Genomic DNA, 16005 nt, shown 5'->3' with positions numbered 1-16005 from the left:
GAGGACTCTTTTTAAAGAAATATCAACTGACCCCTTCCTAATTGCTTAAATGGTGCAGTCTTTTCCCTCTACGTCCAACTACGTTCCCTGCAGTTGATCAAGCTTTTCCTGTAAGTCAGTAATTCAGGTGACTTGTGCCCAGTCTATTTCTTGGTCTTTCTAATTTGGTTTCTCTGGTGGGTGTTTCTGATTTTCATTTCGTTGCCTTAGCTGTATAATCCTTCTCATTGTGCCGTTTCATCATTTCTTTCAGCCCTTATTCTCTTCAGTTAATGTTCATATTAATTTGTTCTAGAACCTGGGACACATGTGACGAATTTTCTTCTCTTTGCTTACATTTTCTTTCGGGCTAGGTTCTTCATCTGTCTTGCCCACACTGTAATTCTTTTTTTATTGCTTCCCCTGTTACGAAAGCCTTCAGCTTGGGTAGTGGACTTACTGCTTCTGTCTTGTTCATATTAAAATGGGTTGCTCTTTGTAAAACCTTCTATTTGTTCAAATATGTGAACAGATTTTCCTCGGTTGCTTTCTCACTGTACCTGAACGAGTTTGAGAGCTGGAAGATTGCATTTTTACCCATGTTTCCATGACCTGTATGTACATACAGTGAGGACTAGGGCTGACCCCCACCCCCCCCCCCCCCCGGCTGTGTGCGAGAGTGAGATTCTGGTAAACTCCTGCCCTCACCCTTGTTAGAAGCCTCCCCTGTCCCTGTGACAAAAATGTCCTTGGACTTTGAATCTCTGCCTCAACTCGGTGCAAAGGCCTAGAAAGTGGCAAGCCCTAAGTGCTTTTTCCCAGCTCTGGTCGGGTCCTGGGGCAGCAGGGGCTACTTTCTACTCAAGATAGTTTTGTCTCCCCTGCGTTTCCCTGGTGGTTTGCTTCTGTGCCCACCCTCCCGCTCTGTGGATTCACCAAAAATTCATGGTATTTTGTCTACTTGGTTTCCTTCCCTGGTAGGGATTTGTGCGGAATGGGAATGAGATTCAGATGCTGTGATCGGCAGCGGGCTTCTAGTTCACTGAGTACCGTTTTTGACATTTGTAGCACAAAGCTGTACTTAAGTTTTTAGTTCTTTCTTTCTTTTGCTGATTTATGCGACTCTTTTGTTCACTTCATTAGCGATGGTGGGAGCCAGGTTCTGTGATCCAGACCCAGGCTGTTATTTTTAGGTGGATATCTTCTCCAGGCTCGCGGCGCCGCGTTGGTCCTGAATATATTCCTGCAGGGACTGCGGGTTCTAGAATTTGCAAATAAATCTCAATAGTTCCGAAAGAAGAAGGAAGAAGGGCAATGAACGCAGACCCTCAAGGCGACTTGCTGCTAACTAACATCCACACAGCATTTTCCATTTAAAACACACTAGCTCCTCGCCTCGTTTTCATCCCGTCCCAGAAGGACGGGACTGCTTGTCCTGTATCCCCAGAACCTAAGTCTGCGCTTGGCCCAGAGAAGCCCAGTAAAGGTTGGAACAAATGAACGGCTGTTATCCCATTTTACAGATGGGAGACTGAGGCTACAATCAAGGACCTGGTCCAAGGCCACATATCTGAATGTGGATGAAAGCGGGGCAAACAGGAAAGCGGGAAGACGACACGGAGGACGAGGAGCCGGTGGGAGGCACCCGGGGTGGCCCCCGGAGGCAGGTCCCAGCGGTGCCCTCCGGGAGCTCCGCCTCCCTACCGGGCGGCACCTCCCCTCCGCGGGACCAGCGTCCCTCGGCGCCCCTGCGCGGTTGCCACGGAAACCAGGCAGCAGCGCAGGCGCCTGGAGCTCAGGGGGCGGGGCGCGCGCCGCGCGCCGGGCCGGAGTGAGCCGGCACTACGCATGCGCAGCGTCTCGGTTGCTAGGTTCCGCCTCGCGTCGCGTCGAGTGGCTACGGTAAGGTCCCGGAGCCTCGGGGTGGCTACGGGAACGTTCGAATCCCCCTCGGTGCCTGCGCGTATCTGCAGGTTGTCGCCTTTTCCTGCCCAAAGTGAGAGGATCTCTCCGATCCCTGTCCCCCTCCTCCGGAAGGACCTCTCCGTGGACGCCCCTGGCGGTGTCCCGACCCCTGCAGCCGGCCGCCCCTCGGAGGGACAAGGAAGAGCTTCCAGGCGGGCGAGGGAAAGAGGGAAAGTAGCCAGCCATGTCGAACGCGTAAGTTATGGGCTGCCGGCTTAGAGGCATGGGGTGGACTTCTTCAGACGGAAGGATAGCTTCCTCTGCTTCTTTTCTTTTTTTCTTTTCTTCTCTCTCCCACCCTCCTTCTTATATTGCAGCAAACATAGGCCTAGTATAGAGTGTCCGCTTCTTGGGGACACGGAAGGCCATCCACTTAGGTGTCCCTCCTCCCTGGCCCACCACCCTCTCCGCCCATGAAGATGCGCTCCCGCAAGCCCGCTGCTCGTGTCTGCTAAGCCCTCGCCGCTGTGTTTTCGAGGAAGCAGTACCTTCAGTAGGTTCGGTACTTGGCCTGCTTTTCCCTTGACCTGGCTCAGTAGTAAATGGATTGCTTTGTGAAAACACGCGGGGCCCATATTAAGTCAAGAAAGGAGTTACGGAAGCTTTGTGGTACCGCATTGTTCACCACACCCCTACCGTGTAGGACTTGTTACTGTTGTTGGTTTTTTGTTTTTTTTCCCGTTTTACAGCTGAGGAAACAGGCACAAATAGACAAGTAGTTCATACACAGCGCGTCCACGACATTTTTTTTAATGTTTATTTATTTGTGAGACAGAGAGAGACAGAGCATGAATGGGGGAGGGTCAGAGAGAGAGGGAGACACAGAATCCGAAGCAGGCTCCAGGCCCTGAGCTGTCAGCACAGAGCCCGACGCGGGGCTCGAACTCACAGACCGTGAGATCATGACCTGAGCCAAAGTCGGACGCCCAACCAACTGAGCCACCCAGGCGCCCCAAAGCTTGCTATTTCTAACCCTGTTTTTAGGTGAGAAAATCAGAGCAGAGAGGCCAAGGGCCTGCTGAGATGTTGCGGGTGGGGAAGGTCGGGGCTCTGTCGTGCAGGTGTTGAGTTTGAAGAGCCAGTTGGACATCACACAGAGGTCAAGTAGGCCATTGGAGGGTCAAGCCTCGAGTTCAGGAGAGAGGTCTGTGTGTGAAATAGAAGCTCGACAGGTGTTGGTATGTACATGGGCTTTATTAACACGGAATGAGGGTAGACAAAGAGAGAGAGGGGTCTGAGGACGAAGCCTTGAGCTTTGAATCATCGGTGGCAAGAGACTGGGGACCAGATACCAGCAAAGGGATCGAAGGTGTGATCAGTGAGGAAGAAGCAAACTCGCGGGGCCCCGGAAGCCAGGTGAACAAGAAGTAATGTTTCTCCCAGAGCGGGGAGTGGCAGACTCAGACACTGCTGAGGAGAGTCAGAGGAGAACCGAAAAGGACCATCCATTTAGCACCGGGGAGTCGGGTGGTACCCTTGACCCTCAGTGGGGATGCGGCAGGGAGGTGGCCGGGAGGGGGAGGGGGAGACCTTGTAGGCAGTGAGCACCGCCAACTTTTTGAAGGAGTTTTGCTTTAAGGGGCGGCTGGGTGGTTGAGCGTCTGACTTCGGCTCAGGGCATGATCTCGCGGTTCGTGTGTTCGAGCCCTGCGTCGGACTCTGTGCTGATAGCTGGGAGCCTGGAGCCTGCATCAGGTTCTGTGTCTCCCTCTCTCTCTCTGCCCTTCCTCTGCTCATTCTCTCTCTCTCTCTCTCTCTCTCTCTCTCTCTCTCTCTCTCTCAAAAACAAATAGACATTTAAAAAAATGTTTTGCTATAAGCTGGTGAAAGGCTGTGGGGCCTGGAGAAGTGAGAAGTGGGGTGATGATAGTGGGGGGGCATGAGCCCCAGCGGGTGGCTTAAGGTCCTGGCCTCCAGGGAGACGATGAGTTACTTATCCCAGGGAAGTGAGGAGGGTAGAGTCTGTCAGCAAATGCAGACGTCTTGTGGGGGCCTGAAAAAATGGTAGACGGACAATGGAGGCACTGAGGGGCAGTGGTAATACCACCTGATGAAATGAGGTTCAAAGCAAGGGAGTGGGATGGTGGGAGGAACGGGGCGAATGGCCCGGACATGGCAGTGAGGAGCACGGACCTTGACCCTGTGTCCCCACTGTGGTTAGAGGAGCCTGGGGGAAAGGGAGCCTCTCTTTGTGAAGCCTGCAGGGGATGACAGCTGAGCCTCCCTTAAGCAAGAAAGCCGAGGGAATATCCTGGAAAGAGGACAAACAGCTAGAAGAACTTGAAGACTTACCCTGAATAAAATATTTGGGGGAGAACGGCCAATTTTACAAGCTTTAGATTTTCCATGGAAGTACGCGGTAGGTCTGAATGGTCAAGTCTTCCCCTCCCCCACCCACCCAGATACAGAAAAACTGCCAAAATCTAGAAATAACAATCTGCTCGTTATCAACTGGTGTATCGTGTTCTCCACCCACAATCCTCCTGACCTCAAGATCTGTAATATTTTTTGATCATACGCTCAACCCTGAAACCAGTCACGTACTTAAAATTCTACGCAGTCTCAAGGATAAAATGCCACCTTCTCCTTACAAGGCGCATGTTAAGCTTTCAAGAACGCCTTCACATCTGTTATCCTGTCCCACAGCAATCCCTGGGGGCATCCAGAGAGGAAGCATTGTTACCCAGATTTGCCACTTGAGCAAGTAAAGGCACACGGAGGTTCAGTGACCAGCCCCAGACCAGCTACCCCAGGAGACAGATTCTGATTCTAAACATGGAGCACTTTTACCTTTAAAACCCCCCTTGCCGTGACCAAGGAAAATAAAAACACAGGTCCACACAAACACGGGTGCAGGAGGGGCGCCTGGGTGGCGCAGTCGGTTAAGCGTCCGACTTCAGCCAGGTCACGATCTCATAGTCCGTGAGTTCGAGCCCCGCGTCAGGCTCTGGGCTGATGGCTCAGAGCCTGGAGCCTGTTTCCGATTCTGTGTCTCCCTCTCTCTCTGCCCCTCCCCCGTTCATGCTCTGTCTCTCTCTGTCCCAAAAATAAATAAATGTTGAAAAAAAATTTAAAAAAAAAAAAAAAAACAAAAAACAAACACGGGTGCAGGAAATGCCCTTAGCGGCGTCATCCGCAATAATGAAAAGACAGACACAGCCCCTGTGTCCCTCCCCTGCAGAATGGGCCAGCAGAGTGGGGTGTGTGTATGCCTGGAACATATTTGGCAAACAAGAAGAAGGAGGCCTTGATACATGTTAAAGCACCTGTGAACTTGGCAAACGTTGTGCTGAGTGAAAGGAGCCAGTCGGCAAGGCCCCCCTCCTGTGTGGGTCCTTACCTGAAGTGCCCACCACCATAGGCAAATAGAGACCGAAACTAGATTAATGGTTGCCTGGGGCTAGGAGGAGGCGGGCTGGGGGTGACAGCTAGTGGGTACGGGGTTCCTCTCGGAGATGAAAATGTTCTCAGGGCACCTGGGTCGCTCGGTCGCTTAAGTGTCCGACTCTTGGTTTCCGCTCAGGTCCTGATCTCACGGCTTCATGGGTTCGAGCCCCATGTTGGGCTCTGTGCTGACAGTGCAGAGCCTGCTCGGGATTCTCCCTCCCCCCTTTCTCTCTCTGCCCCTCCCCTGCTCGTGCTGTCTCTGTCTCTCTCAAAATAAATAAATAGACTTAAAAAAAATGCTCTCAAATTAGAGGTGTTGGTTGTGAATACACTAAAAACCACTGATGTGTGCACTTTTAAGGGATAAATTCACAGCACGTGAATTTTAGTTTGCTGATGTTGTTATTTAAAAACTCATCTTGGGGCGCCTGGGTGGCGCAGTCGGTTAAGCCTCTGACTTCAGCCAGGTCACGATCTCGCGGTCCGTGAGTTCGAGCCCCGCGTCAGGCTCTGGGCTGATGGCTTGGAGCCTGGAGCCTGTTTCCGATTCTGTGTCTCCCTCTCTCTCTGCCCCTCCCCCGTTCATGCTCTGTCTCTCTCTGTCCCAAAAATAAATAAAAAACGTTGAAAAAAAAATTAAAAAAAAAAAAAAACTCATCTTGGGGCGCCTGGGTGGCTCAGTCGGTTGAGCATCCGACTTCGGCTCAGGTCGTGATCTCGCAGTCCGTGAGTTCGAGCCCCGCATCGGGCTCTGTGCTGACAGCTCGGAGCCTGGAGCCTGCTTCGGATTCTGTGTGTCTCTCTCTCTCTGCCCCACCCCCGCTCATGCTCTGTCTCTCACTCTCAAAAATAAACATTAAAAAAAGAATTAAAAAACAAAATCATCTTGCCACGTCCCTTGTCTCACACGATGTTCCCCGGGCACTGGTTCAGCAGAAGGATGCGGGGACTGTGGGGCAACGAGGCGGGGTAGGTCTCCAGGGGACGTGGGGGGTCTCCAGGCTGGCCTGGCCAAGGCACCGTGGCCGGGCTGCTGGCAGTCCAGAGAGTGGCCGGGCTGTGACCAGTGGGCACACATCGAGGAACATCAGGACAGCAGGGAGACTTGAGGGCAGTGAAGCAAAGGTCGGTCTCTAGAGAAAAGGCTGTCGATGCAGAGGTTGGCCTGCTCACACAGCTACTTAATATTTGCCATCAACCAATGACCTCTGCCTGGTCTTTCTAGCCAGGATCACGCAGCAGGTGAGGGAGGAAGAGGCTGCCGCCCAAAAGGCAGGACTTGAAAGGCTGAAGCCACAAGGAGGATCTGCGGCCCAGAGCTCCAGTGAGGGGTCCGCCCAGCCATGGCCTTGGAGGCGTTTCTGCTTCCTTGACCCTGGATGGAAGCCAGTGAGTGAGCTAGGGCAGCGAGGCCTCCCCGGGCTGGGTCTGTCCCAAAGCAGGACCAGGCTTTCTTAAATTCTAGTTGTGTTCTGCCATTAATCTGGGCGCCTTACCCCAGTGGAAGTCCCCCCTCCACGTCCCTTGCTCACGATGGGTTGGGTCTTCGTGGGATTCAGGTCACCCCACCTGCACCCCACGGAGGCAGCCTCCCCGGAGCGTTGCACAACCTTAGTGCTGACTGGTGTGGTAAGTGCTTTGAAGTCTGATAAGCGCCCCTTATCTTTTATTGATGACCCCTCCCCCCCCCCCCATTTAGAAATCTCAACTGGCTTCATTTGTGGAGCCTCCAGGATCTTATCCCCAAATTCTTGGTGATATTAAATCTGCTTGTCAGTCTCAGGAGGCTGCTTTCTTTTCGTCCGGTCTCTCCTGCCGTCTGCCCCTTCTGATCCTCTGCAGCTAGCGTTCCAGAATTTTCTTCAGTGACATTGTGTGGCTCCCACCATATTCATTTTTAGATGTTTCATCGGTACCGGGAGCGAGGTCTCGTTTTTCCTGCTTTTCTCCGCGTCTAGTTTTTGTGGCTTTCGCCAAAAAGCTTTGCTGTAGCAGGTGACTTCTTATATTTGTTACCGACCTCCTTGCATTTTGCAGCTGTGTCATTTACAAGCAGTTTCTTAAATCTTTTGTGTTAATTAATCCCTTTTCATTCCGCTTCGTCCTTTTTGACTCCTGCCTTCCAGATTTCTAGTGTGTCTCTTGAAAATGCTTTTGGTCTCTGGTGTTCAGCGTCTTGAGGGGCTGACAGCATCTGTTCTCTGTGTATGTGGACAGTATTCTGCATCAGGCGTATGCCGTAAATTAAATTTATTGAGCATTTTCTTGGCATCTGTGGAAACAATCTTCGGTCTGTAGTGTTCTGTTGCTGTATTTAGCTCTGCTTCTCTTTATGTGAAATTCTCGCAGATTCCTGGGATGACCCCTCCCTGGTCAGAGGGAACCACTCTTTTGATCTGGCGCTGGCTACATCCTGTTTGCTAACTGGGATTTTAGATCCAGGTTCTAAACAAAATTAGCCTGTAATTGTCTTCTGTATCGTCCTGACAGGTGTAGACCACAAAACAAACCACGCGGTTTTCTGTTTTATGTAGACACTTTCTCTGTAGCCGGCGTCACTCATCAGGTCAGGGAACGCCAGGGTCTGCCGTCCCCCCTCAGAGTGTCTGAGTCTGGGCTCTGGCGAACTGAGAATGTGCTCGGCCCCCTGACACCCTGCACAGCCCCCCCCCCCCCCCGGCTCCCCTGGGCACGTACGTGACAAGCTGGCCTGGACAGCTCCACGTGGTGCAGCAGCCCCCTTGGTTTCTCCTCCGCCTCCCCTGTCCCGTTTGCCTGTCGTTTAAAGGCCCAGCAGGCAGAGTGGCCCCATGCGCCACGCTGGGACCGGGCAGAAGGTGCTACTGTTGCCGTTACGGGGCAGAGTGTCCGATAAACAGCCGTTTCTTCTGCAAGGAGCGGCAGGTCCCGTGCTGAGCGGAATCTAACTTTCCCCTGAAGATGTTCTCTCTTCATCAAGTCGTCTGGCAGAGATTTTTCCACTGGCAATGGTTTTTAAAGATGGCCACGTTTGGAGACATGGGACGTTGGCGCCCGCGGATGGCACACCCGAGGCAGCCTTCAGTATGAACCTCGGTGGAGTGCTGGGGTGGGGCCGTGTGTTTTCAACCGTGAATCCGTGTTTTCTCGTGGCGCCCATCAGAGCTATGCCCTGCGAGGCGTCACCCTCGTCTGCTTTCACCCCGAAGACCAGGGAGCCACAAAGCGCTCAGAGTATGGGCACTGGGGCCGGCCTGCCTGGGCGAGGGCCCTGCGTGCAGATCGCTCTGCTTTGGGCAACTTTGTTTGCCGTGTCTCCGTCCGCCCGCCTGCAAACCGCAGCGACGATAGCACCTGCCCCATGGGGTTGTCGGGTTTACAGGAGCACTGAGGACGGTGACCGACGTGACGTCCTGGTGAGCTGTCACCCTCATCATCACCATCGTCATTGTCATCGCCATCATCTGAACCTGAAAGACTTGGCATCAAGGAAAGCTTGTGACCTGTGGCCGGGAAGATGAACATCTCTCATCTCTGCCCCAGGAACACAAACATAACGGATTAATGGGGCGCCCGGGTGGCGGTTGAGCCTCCGACTTCGGCTCAGGTCATGATCTCGCGGTCCGTGGGTTCGAGCCCCGCGTCGGGCTCTGTGGCGCCTGGAGCCTGATTCCAATTCTGTGTCTCCTGCTCTCTCGCTGTCCCTCCCGGGCTCATGCTCTGTCTCTCTTGCTTTTAAAAATAAATAAAACATTTTTAAAAATTGATTAAAAAATGTTTTGGGGCACCCGGGTGGCTCAGTCGGTTGAGCATCTGACTTCAGATCAGGTCATGATCTTGTGGTCTGTGGGTTCGAGCCCCACATCGGGCTCTGTGCTCACAGCTGGGAGCCTGGAGTCTATTTCGGATTCTGTATCTCCCTCTCTCTCTGCCCCTCCCCCACTTGTGCACGTGTGCTCTCTCTCTCTCTCTCTCTGTCTCATAAATAAACTTTAAAAGTGACCACTTCCCCATATTCTCCCTTTTAAAAAATAAGAAAATAAAAAGTAAAAAATGTTTAATTTTTTTAATGTTTTATTTTTTTAAATGTTTATTTTTAAAAATGTTTTCAGTTGTTAAGTTTATATGAACCAATAACATACTGACACGTATTTATTATGTTTAATAGTGTAATATCACATTTTAAAATAAAATGAAAATATTTTAACTTGAAAAATCCAAGAATTGGAATTTTTTAATGCCAGGTGAAAACGTCCGCACCAGGAGCAGAGTGGGAGCCCACAGCAGCGGCTGGGCCCTGGCACAGGGACGGGCTCTGTGCCCTGGGACTGCTGCCCCCATGGGGCCTGGCTGCAAACCGGCCTGCAGGGCTACGGCTGGACCCCCGTGAATCCGGGTGGGATCGCCCTTCCCGGCAGTGCCCTCGCTGGGCCGTGCATGGTGAGACACCAGCTTCTCGGCTGGGAGGCAAGCTGAGGAAGGCGTAGACACTCAGAATGTATAAAGAACCCCCAGGAATTAGTAGAAAAACAATCCGACATAAAAACAAGCAAAGCAGGGGCGCCTGGGTGGCTCAGTCGGTTGAGCCTCCGACTTCGGCTCAGGTCATGATCTCACGGCTCGTGGGTTCGAGCCCCACGTCAGGCTCTGTGCTGACCACTCGGAGCCTGGAGCCTGCTTCTGATTCTGTGTCTTCCTCTGTCTCTGACCCTCCCCCGTTCATGCTCTGTCTCTCTCTGTCTCAAAAATAAATAAACATTAAAATTTTTTTAAAAAACTAGGCAAAGCAAATGGATAAACAACCTCCAACGACCAGAGTGCGTGGAGATACTCAGTCTCATTTGCCATCAAGTGAACGGACGTTAAAAGGGGGAGGTCCAGTTTGTCACCCACCCCCTTGGCAAGAGTTAGGAGTGTACTTTCTGGCGGTGGTGGTTCTGTTTTTGGTCAAGGTAGAGGTGGCGGTGCCGTGTTGAATCGTGGTCTGGAGCTCAGACTCATGCACACTGGGCTCAGACACCCACCTCCCTCTCAGGAGCAGGCCACCTCCCCCTCCCACCGCACAGAGAGGCACAGGAGCCCTGCTCAGGGAGCGTCCCCTGCAAGCATCACACATAACACAGGTCACGGCCCGTGGTCACTTCCGGCACCTGATGTTTACGGTTCTCAGAGGACAGGGCTGGTGCAATGAGGAGCAGAGAGTGGGGCCAGAGCAGAAGACCCAGAGGGTGTGCCTGGGAATGACCTTGGGAAGGTCGATGGGGGACTCCCAGGTAAACAAGGTGGACCGAATGAGCATTTCAATCTCCCGTTCTTCCTGAATCACCTCCAAAATGGCAATAGAGGACTTCAAAGGCCATACACGCATGAGGGCCAAGGGAACATGCGAGCATTTGACAGGAGACATCACAAAAACCCAGAAGGAGGGACAACAGATGAGACAAGAGGGAAGAGGCAGGCTAGGGAACGCCGAGAACTCGGTACCTGCGGGCCAGCAGGGGGGCGGCGAGGGAAAGCCCACCTTCCGGCAGAGCCCTGGGAAGAGAGAGCGCAAGGCCTGGTCCTTCTGAGTGCTGTTTGTTCATTCTTGATGATGACTTACAAGAGTTTCTCTGGGGTGTAATTGTTCATTCATAGCATCTGCTCACGTTCAACTTTATAAGATAGTGTGGAATGACTTTCCAATGTCATTGTTCCAGTTTGTACCCCACCAGCTGTGTATCTGGACAGATCAGTTGAATATTCTAGTGATCAACTTCTTCGTCTATTAAATGAGTATAATGATGCAGGTTTTATGGGCCTCGTGAGGAATCGCTGTATATCATTTAGGTGAAAAGTCTTTTAATCTACGTATTTGATGATAATAGCAGTGGTCACATCCAAAAATCACATGCACCTCAAAATGAGACACAAATGGTCTAAAGGGCCTCGTAATTACATGCCGTGTTCTTAGCTCTCATTCGATGCCGCGTTACTGTTTGTTATATCAGATGCCCATTTCGTATGGCTCATGAAGGAATTTTTGCTTATTCTCTGTCTTCCCTCAGAATGTATAATAAGATGTGGCATCAGACCCAAGAAGCCCTCAATTCTCTGCTTGATAAAGAGTCTGAGACTGTGATGGAATCACAAAGAAATCAAGGTTTCATCTTCCAAATGTTAGCCACCTTCTACATAAAATACGTGCAGATCTTTAGAAACCTGGAGAATGTCTACGACCAGATTGTCCACCCACAGAAGCGACTGCTGATCCGGAAAATACTGGACGGGGTGATGGGTCGCATCCTGGAACTGAAGAATGACATGGTTGAATTGGAATTAACTGAGTTTCATTATTTCGATGACATCCTACAGGACCTAAAGTTGGCTCCTGTAAGTACTCGGCCTCTTTTCTCATCAGTGCCTTGTTTTAAATCGGATATGGAGGTCCGTAACCAATACTCTAGGCTTCCTAGGCACATTTACTGGCTGTTGTGTGAAAAGGTGAAGCTTTGCCCTTCAGTTGGGCCATACTGCCATGGACAAGGATTGGGTTCCTGTAGTTGTGGGCACAGACAAATCTTTTCACAGTCCTTGGGTCCAGTGTTGGGTCTTACTTGGTCACCATGATGTCTGCCCAGGTCTGTTGGATGGAGGAGGCCAACCCTTTCGCAAATATCCTGTGGCACAAACCCTCCCAATTTCCAGTAGCAGTGCCCCTACTTTTGTTGCCCAAGGAGATCTCCTTCTGGCCTTTGTTTACCCCCATTTTCTTCGGGCTGATTGGCTGCTGGTTCCTTATTACCAGGTAGATGTGTCTCCTCCTCTCCTTTGGGTCTTTGGTGACTTGGGGACTTATGGCGATAGGCCTCTGAGGCTCAGACAAGAAAGAAGGGCCTCCTCTCTCTCTCTCTGATGCCCTGGAGCTGAGGACCTTCTGTCTCCCCGCCACTGCCCTTCCGACCTCCACTACCAGATGCCCAGAGTCTCTTCTGATGCTCTGGCCGAGTCAGCCAGAGGCCAGTGGACAGCTCCTTGCAGTGTCACGGTCCTGTGAGCTCAGTCTTCATTTCGAAAGGAACATTTCCCTAAAATAAAATTAAAAGGAGATAGTGTTCAATTTTCCACCTGGTGTGTAATGCTCCTTCCTTTCGAAAACATGCGAGATTCTATAAAGGTTATGTTTCTTTCCGGAATAGGTTTTTCTGGCATTGTTATTGCACTTTGTTAGAAAGGACTATAAAGGGGAACTAAAATGATGGAAAGTGTTGAAGGTCACTCCGAAACTTTCATGTCTGTCGCGTTCACTTACAAGAGCATGGCTTAAAGCCCTGGATTTTTTTCTGTCAGGTGTACTTTACTCCACCCGTGTGAAAATATCAAGAACCCCTGAGGATAAGCATGAAATCAACAGCCATTAAATCATAACTCTAAATCAAATTAGTGAAGTAGTATTAAATGTATTAATTTAATCCCAAGAATATTAAATAACCTGCTCAAAGTTGAAGAGTAAGACATCTATGAAATCTGTGTGGCGGGCTCCTTCAGATTTTCCCCTGCTTCACCCCAGTCGTCACCCCTCTGGTTGAGCTGGTTCATCTTTTCAAAGCTCATGAGCACTAAAAGGGGCGATGAACGAGTGACATTGTCCAGGAAGCCTTCCTGGTAGGAGACTGTCAACTGTGTGGTCCAGCACTTCTGGGGTGGGCACACTGAGCCACGTGACGACACTGGGGTCCAGGCGGGACCAGCGGCGGCACGGACCCCGGGAGCACTGCCGGGCCAGGGACACGCACACGTACCAGCTCTGGGAAGTCCTGTGGGGCTCAGCCCTGCAGTTCCCAGTGGAAGCCTGACCAACCAGCACCCCTGAGTCTGGGCCCCTGTGGCCGCCACCCACATGGCACACGGCTCCTCTATTCCATCGGGCCAGCACCCAGCTATCTGTGTGCAGTGTGACCCACAGCCCAGCCACAGCTGATCAGACCAGGGATGGGTGCTGGTGGCTGCCCCAGGCGATCCTTCCCCGAGAGATTCTGAAACTGAGACCGAGAGACTGGTTTCTGTCTTCGAGTCAGAACTGTGCTGCCCCAAATTCGCGAGTTCATCAGATGCTCAGAAGAATGGAGAAAGCCGCTCTCCAGAGAACACGAGAGAGGTCCCTTAGAGAATGGGAAACCCCAAAGCATCTGGGTTGGACATAAAGTGTTTTGCGGATGGAGGTCTAGCCGCAAACCCAAGCAACTGTCTTCGGCTTCCCTCCTCTTTCGTCCTCCGCTGCTCCGTTTCCTCACCCTCAGACTCTTCGTTCTTGGACCACACGGAGCCGTGTCAATAACACGTTGTCGTCACAGTTGGAAAAGCACAACGCTTTAACACACCTACTAATAAATACAATCTCCACATTAAATAAAAGCGTAATCACTCTCTTCTGACTTTCCTCCATCCCCCAGGCCACACTCACTCACTGGATCCTGGAAACCCACTTTCAGTTCACCCCAAAATTCCATCCGTCTAAGAAAAGTTTGGCTGTCAAAAGCAGTTGCCGTCTGGTATTGGTACAATCTCACCGAGTCCTAAAAAAGGACACCCCTTTCTGTTACAATGCTTCTTTAAGGGAAGGCCTGTTCAGAATTCCCTGGATAGGGGAGAGGGTGTGGAGAGTCATGCCAGAATAGGGAAAAGGGGAACTGACCCCGAGGACTGAACCCTTAGCTTTGCCCAGCCAACTGGTCTACCAGAGGGCAGCCAGGAGGGTCTGAAAGAGTGCCTAGCACAGTGTTCCTCATGGGGGGTGGCCAAGGGCCACCCCACACCCCCAGATAGCACTTCTATCCTTCTGATGGTTGAACTTGGGCTCGTAAATATTCGTGTGACCTCCAGCAACTGAACTAGTTGGTAATATGCACAGTGAAAAGCAGAAGTTTATATTTATTGCATAAAAAACAAGTTTCCTAATAAAGCAAATGAACTTTGCCAATAACTTTTGTAATTTGGGGTCATTTAGGTAAAAGTCCAACCAAAGTATTAGGGGAAGAAAACCTGTGATCATTTACAGGCAAATAGTTAACGATGCTGATGATAAATCATTAGGTTTATTTCAAAGATCTCTCCGTCGCAATACTTTGCTCTCTTAATTTGCATTATTGTTTGAGGTAGGCTGAGATGATACTCTATTTCCTTAAAGAAATTCATGAAGTTATCATGAGTTAATTGTGAATTAATTGATGTGAGTTCTTAAGTTTTACATAACGATTAAAATAAGGGCCACGGCGATGATTTTTCCTTATGACTTTATTTGTGTTTCCTTAGCGGTAATGAATTGTTTTTATGCCACTGGTGTCGTCACCTCTTGAATAAGGATGGGAGGTAAAATGCATCTCTTTGATATACGGTCCTTACTGTATGTTTTAGATGGGTTTGAACTGTGTCCTTAAGTTGTGACAAATGTGCCCTTTTGCTTATTTTTTCTCTTCTCTAGCAACAATTAGATATTCCCATCCCCAAGTATTTTTTGAAGGAGAAGTTGGAAGTAATCAAAGGAAGAGAGAAAATCCTGGCTCAGATATTAGCTGACACTGGATTAGATATGGCTGAAAAGGTTTGTAAACCATTTTAACCACCATCGCTCCATAATCTATAAAACCTCCTTTCCCCGTGGCTCCTGACTGTGCGAGAGACAGATTATTTCCAGGGCGAGGAAAGCAGCACCCGTCCCCCGTGCTGTTCGGTATGTAAGAAGTTGCTTACCTTCAGGATGTGTCTTTGACGATTCATAACCATTATTTTCAAGAACTTAGAAACAGAGATCAGAACATAATGCTTTGTTGGGGATGTCAGTGTCTCTGAGATTAGGCAGATCATTGACTCTGTAATTCTTCAACTCAGGTTCACCTAACCTAAAGTCAGAAGCTGAGTGTTTCACGGGAAATAATTGCTAAGATAACCTACTGGGCAGTCTTTTCATTTCAGACTTTTCCACACGGCACTGCCATATCCGCCGTCTGGCCAGTCACACATTTCGGTGACCCTCGCTGCCTCCCGAATCAGTGCCTCGTGCCCCTGGCTGGTCACGGCCCAAGCAGGGAGGCGGCAGTTGTGTGTCCAAACTGGGACAATTCAGGGTGAAAGGGGCGCTCTCGGTAACTACGCGAGGGGAAACCAGCACGTGCGGGCTTCCCGCAGATAGGCCCCCTTGGGTGTTGGGTCATGGCACCGTGGAAAATTCCGAGCACAGCCAGAATGGCAGCAGGGAGAGAGAAGGATGCGGCCTGTCTGCGTGCCTGGAGAAGCAGGTGGGCAACACGCACCGTCTGAGGCGTCTCTGTGCTCTCTGGCATTCGTGGCCGTGCTTCAAGCTGCAGGGAGGGCTCTCTCTTTCCCCTACACCTCGGCCTGTCGAAACGGTGCTCGCTCAACACAGCCCAGCCTGATGCAGCAACCCTCCGGCACCTGTCCTGACCCTGCTAACTCAAGGCTGTCCCTCCTTCCTCCACCTCGCCCTTAGATGCCCGGCCCTTCCTCTGCACTGCACACTCCCGGAGGCCGGTCCCAGGGCTGTTTAGAGTGGGGGCCATCGAGCCGTCCTTGCACCTGTCCCTGCCTTCAGCCCGTGCGTCATTCAGAGGGAAGCCCTCAGCACCATCTGGCGCCCCCCAGAGGAATCCCCAGGCACAGAGCACTGACGAGCAGTGCAGACTTCACTGAGGGCTTTTT

The 16005-nt window shown here is 51.1% G+C and overlaps 1 protein-coding gene across 1 annotated transcript in view; it reads left to right on the top strand.

Moving 5' to 3' along the window:
• Nucleotides 1-1646: 1646 nt before the first annotated feature.
• The window catches only part of DRC11 (dynein regulatory complex subunit 11), a 155833-nt gene continuing 141474 nt past the window's right edge, over nt 1647-16005 (top strand). The window contains exons 1-3 of the mRNA XM_025935010.2: nt 1647-2139; nt 11358-11682; nt 14771-14890. Of these exons, the coding sequence (XP_025790795.2) occupies nt 2129-2139; nt 11358-11682; nt 14771-14890 (456 nt within the window). The 5' untranslated portion in view covers nt 1647-2128. The remainder of the gene's footprint in view (nt 2140-11357; nt 11683-14770; nt 14891-16005) is intronic.

This window comes from Puma concolor, chromosome C1 (assembly GCF_028749965.1).
Source record: "Puma concolor isolate L17-30 chromosome C1, mPumCon1.1.hap2, whole genome shotgun sequence".
In the NCBI taxonomy this organism is placed as follows: Eukaryota; Metazoa; Chordata; class Mammalia; order Carnivora; family Felidae; genus Puma; species Puma concolor.
This window is presented reverse-complemented; position numbering and strand designations above follow the sequence as displayed.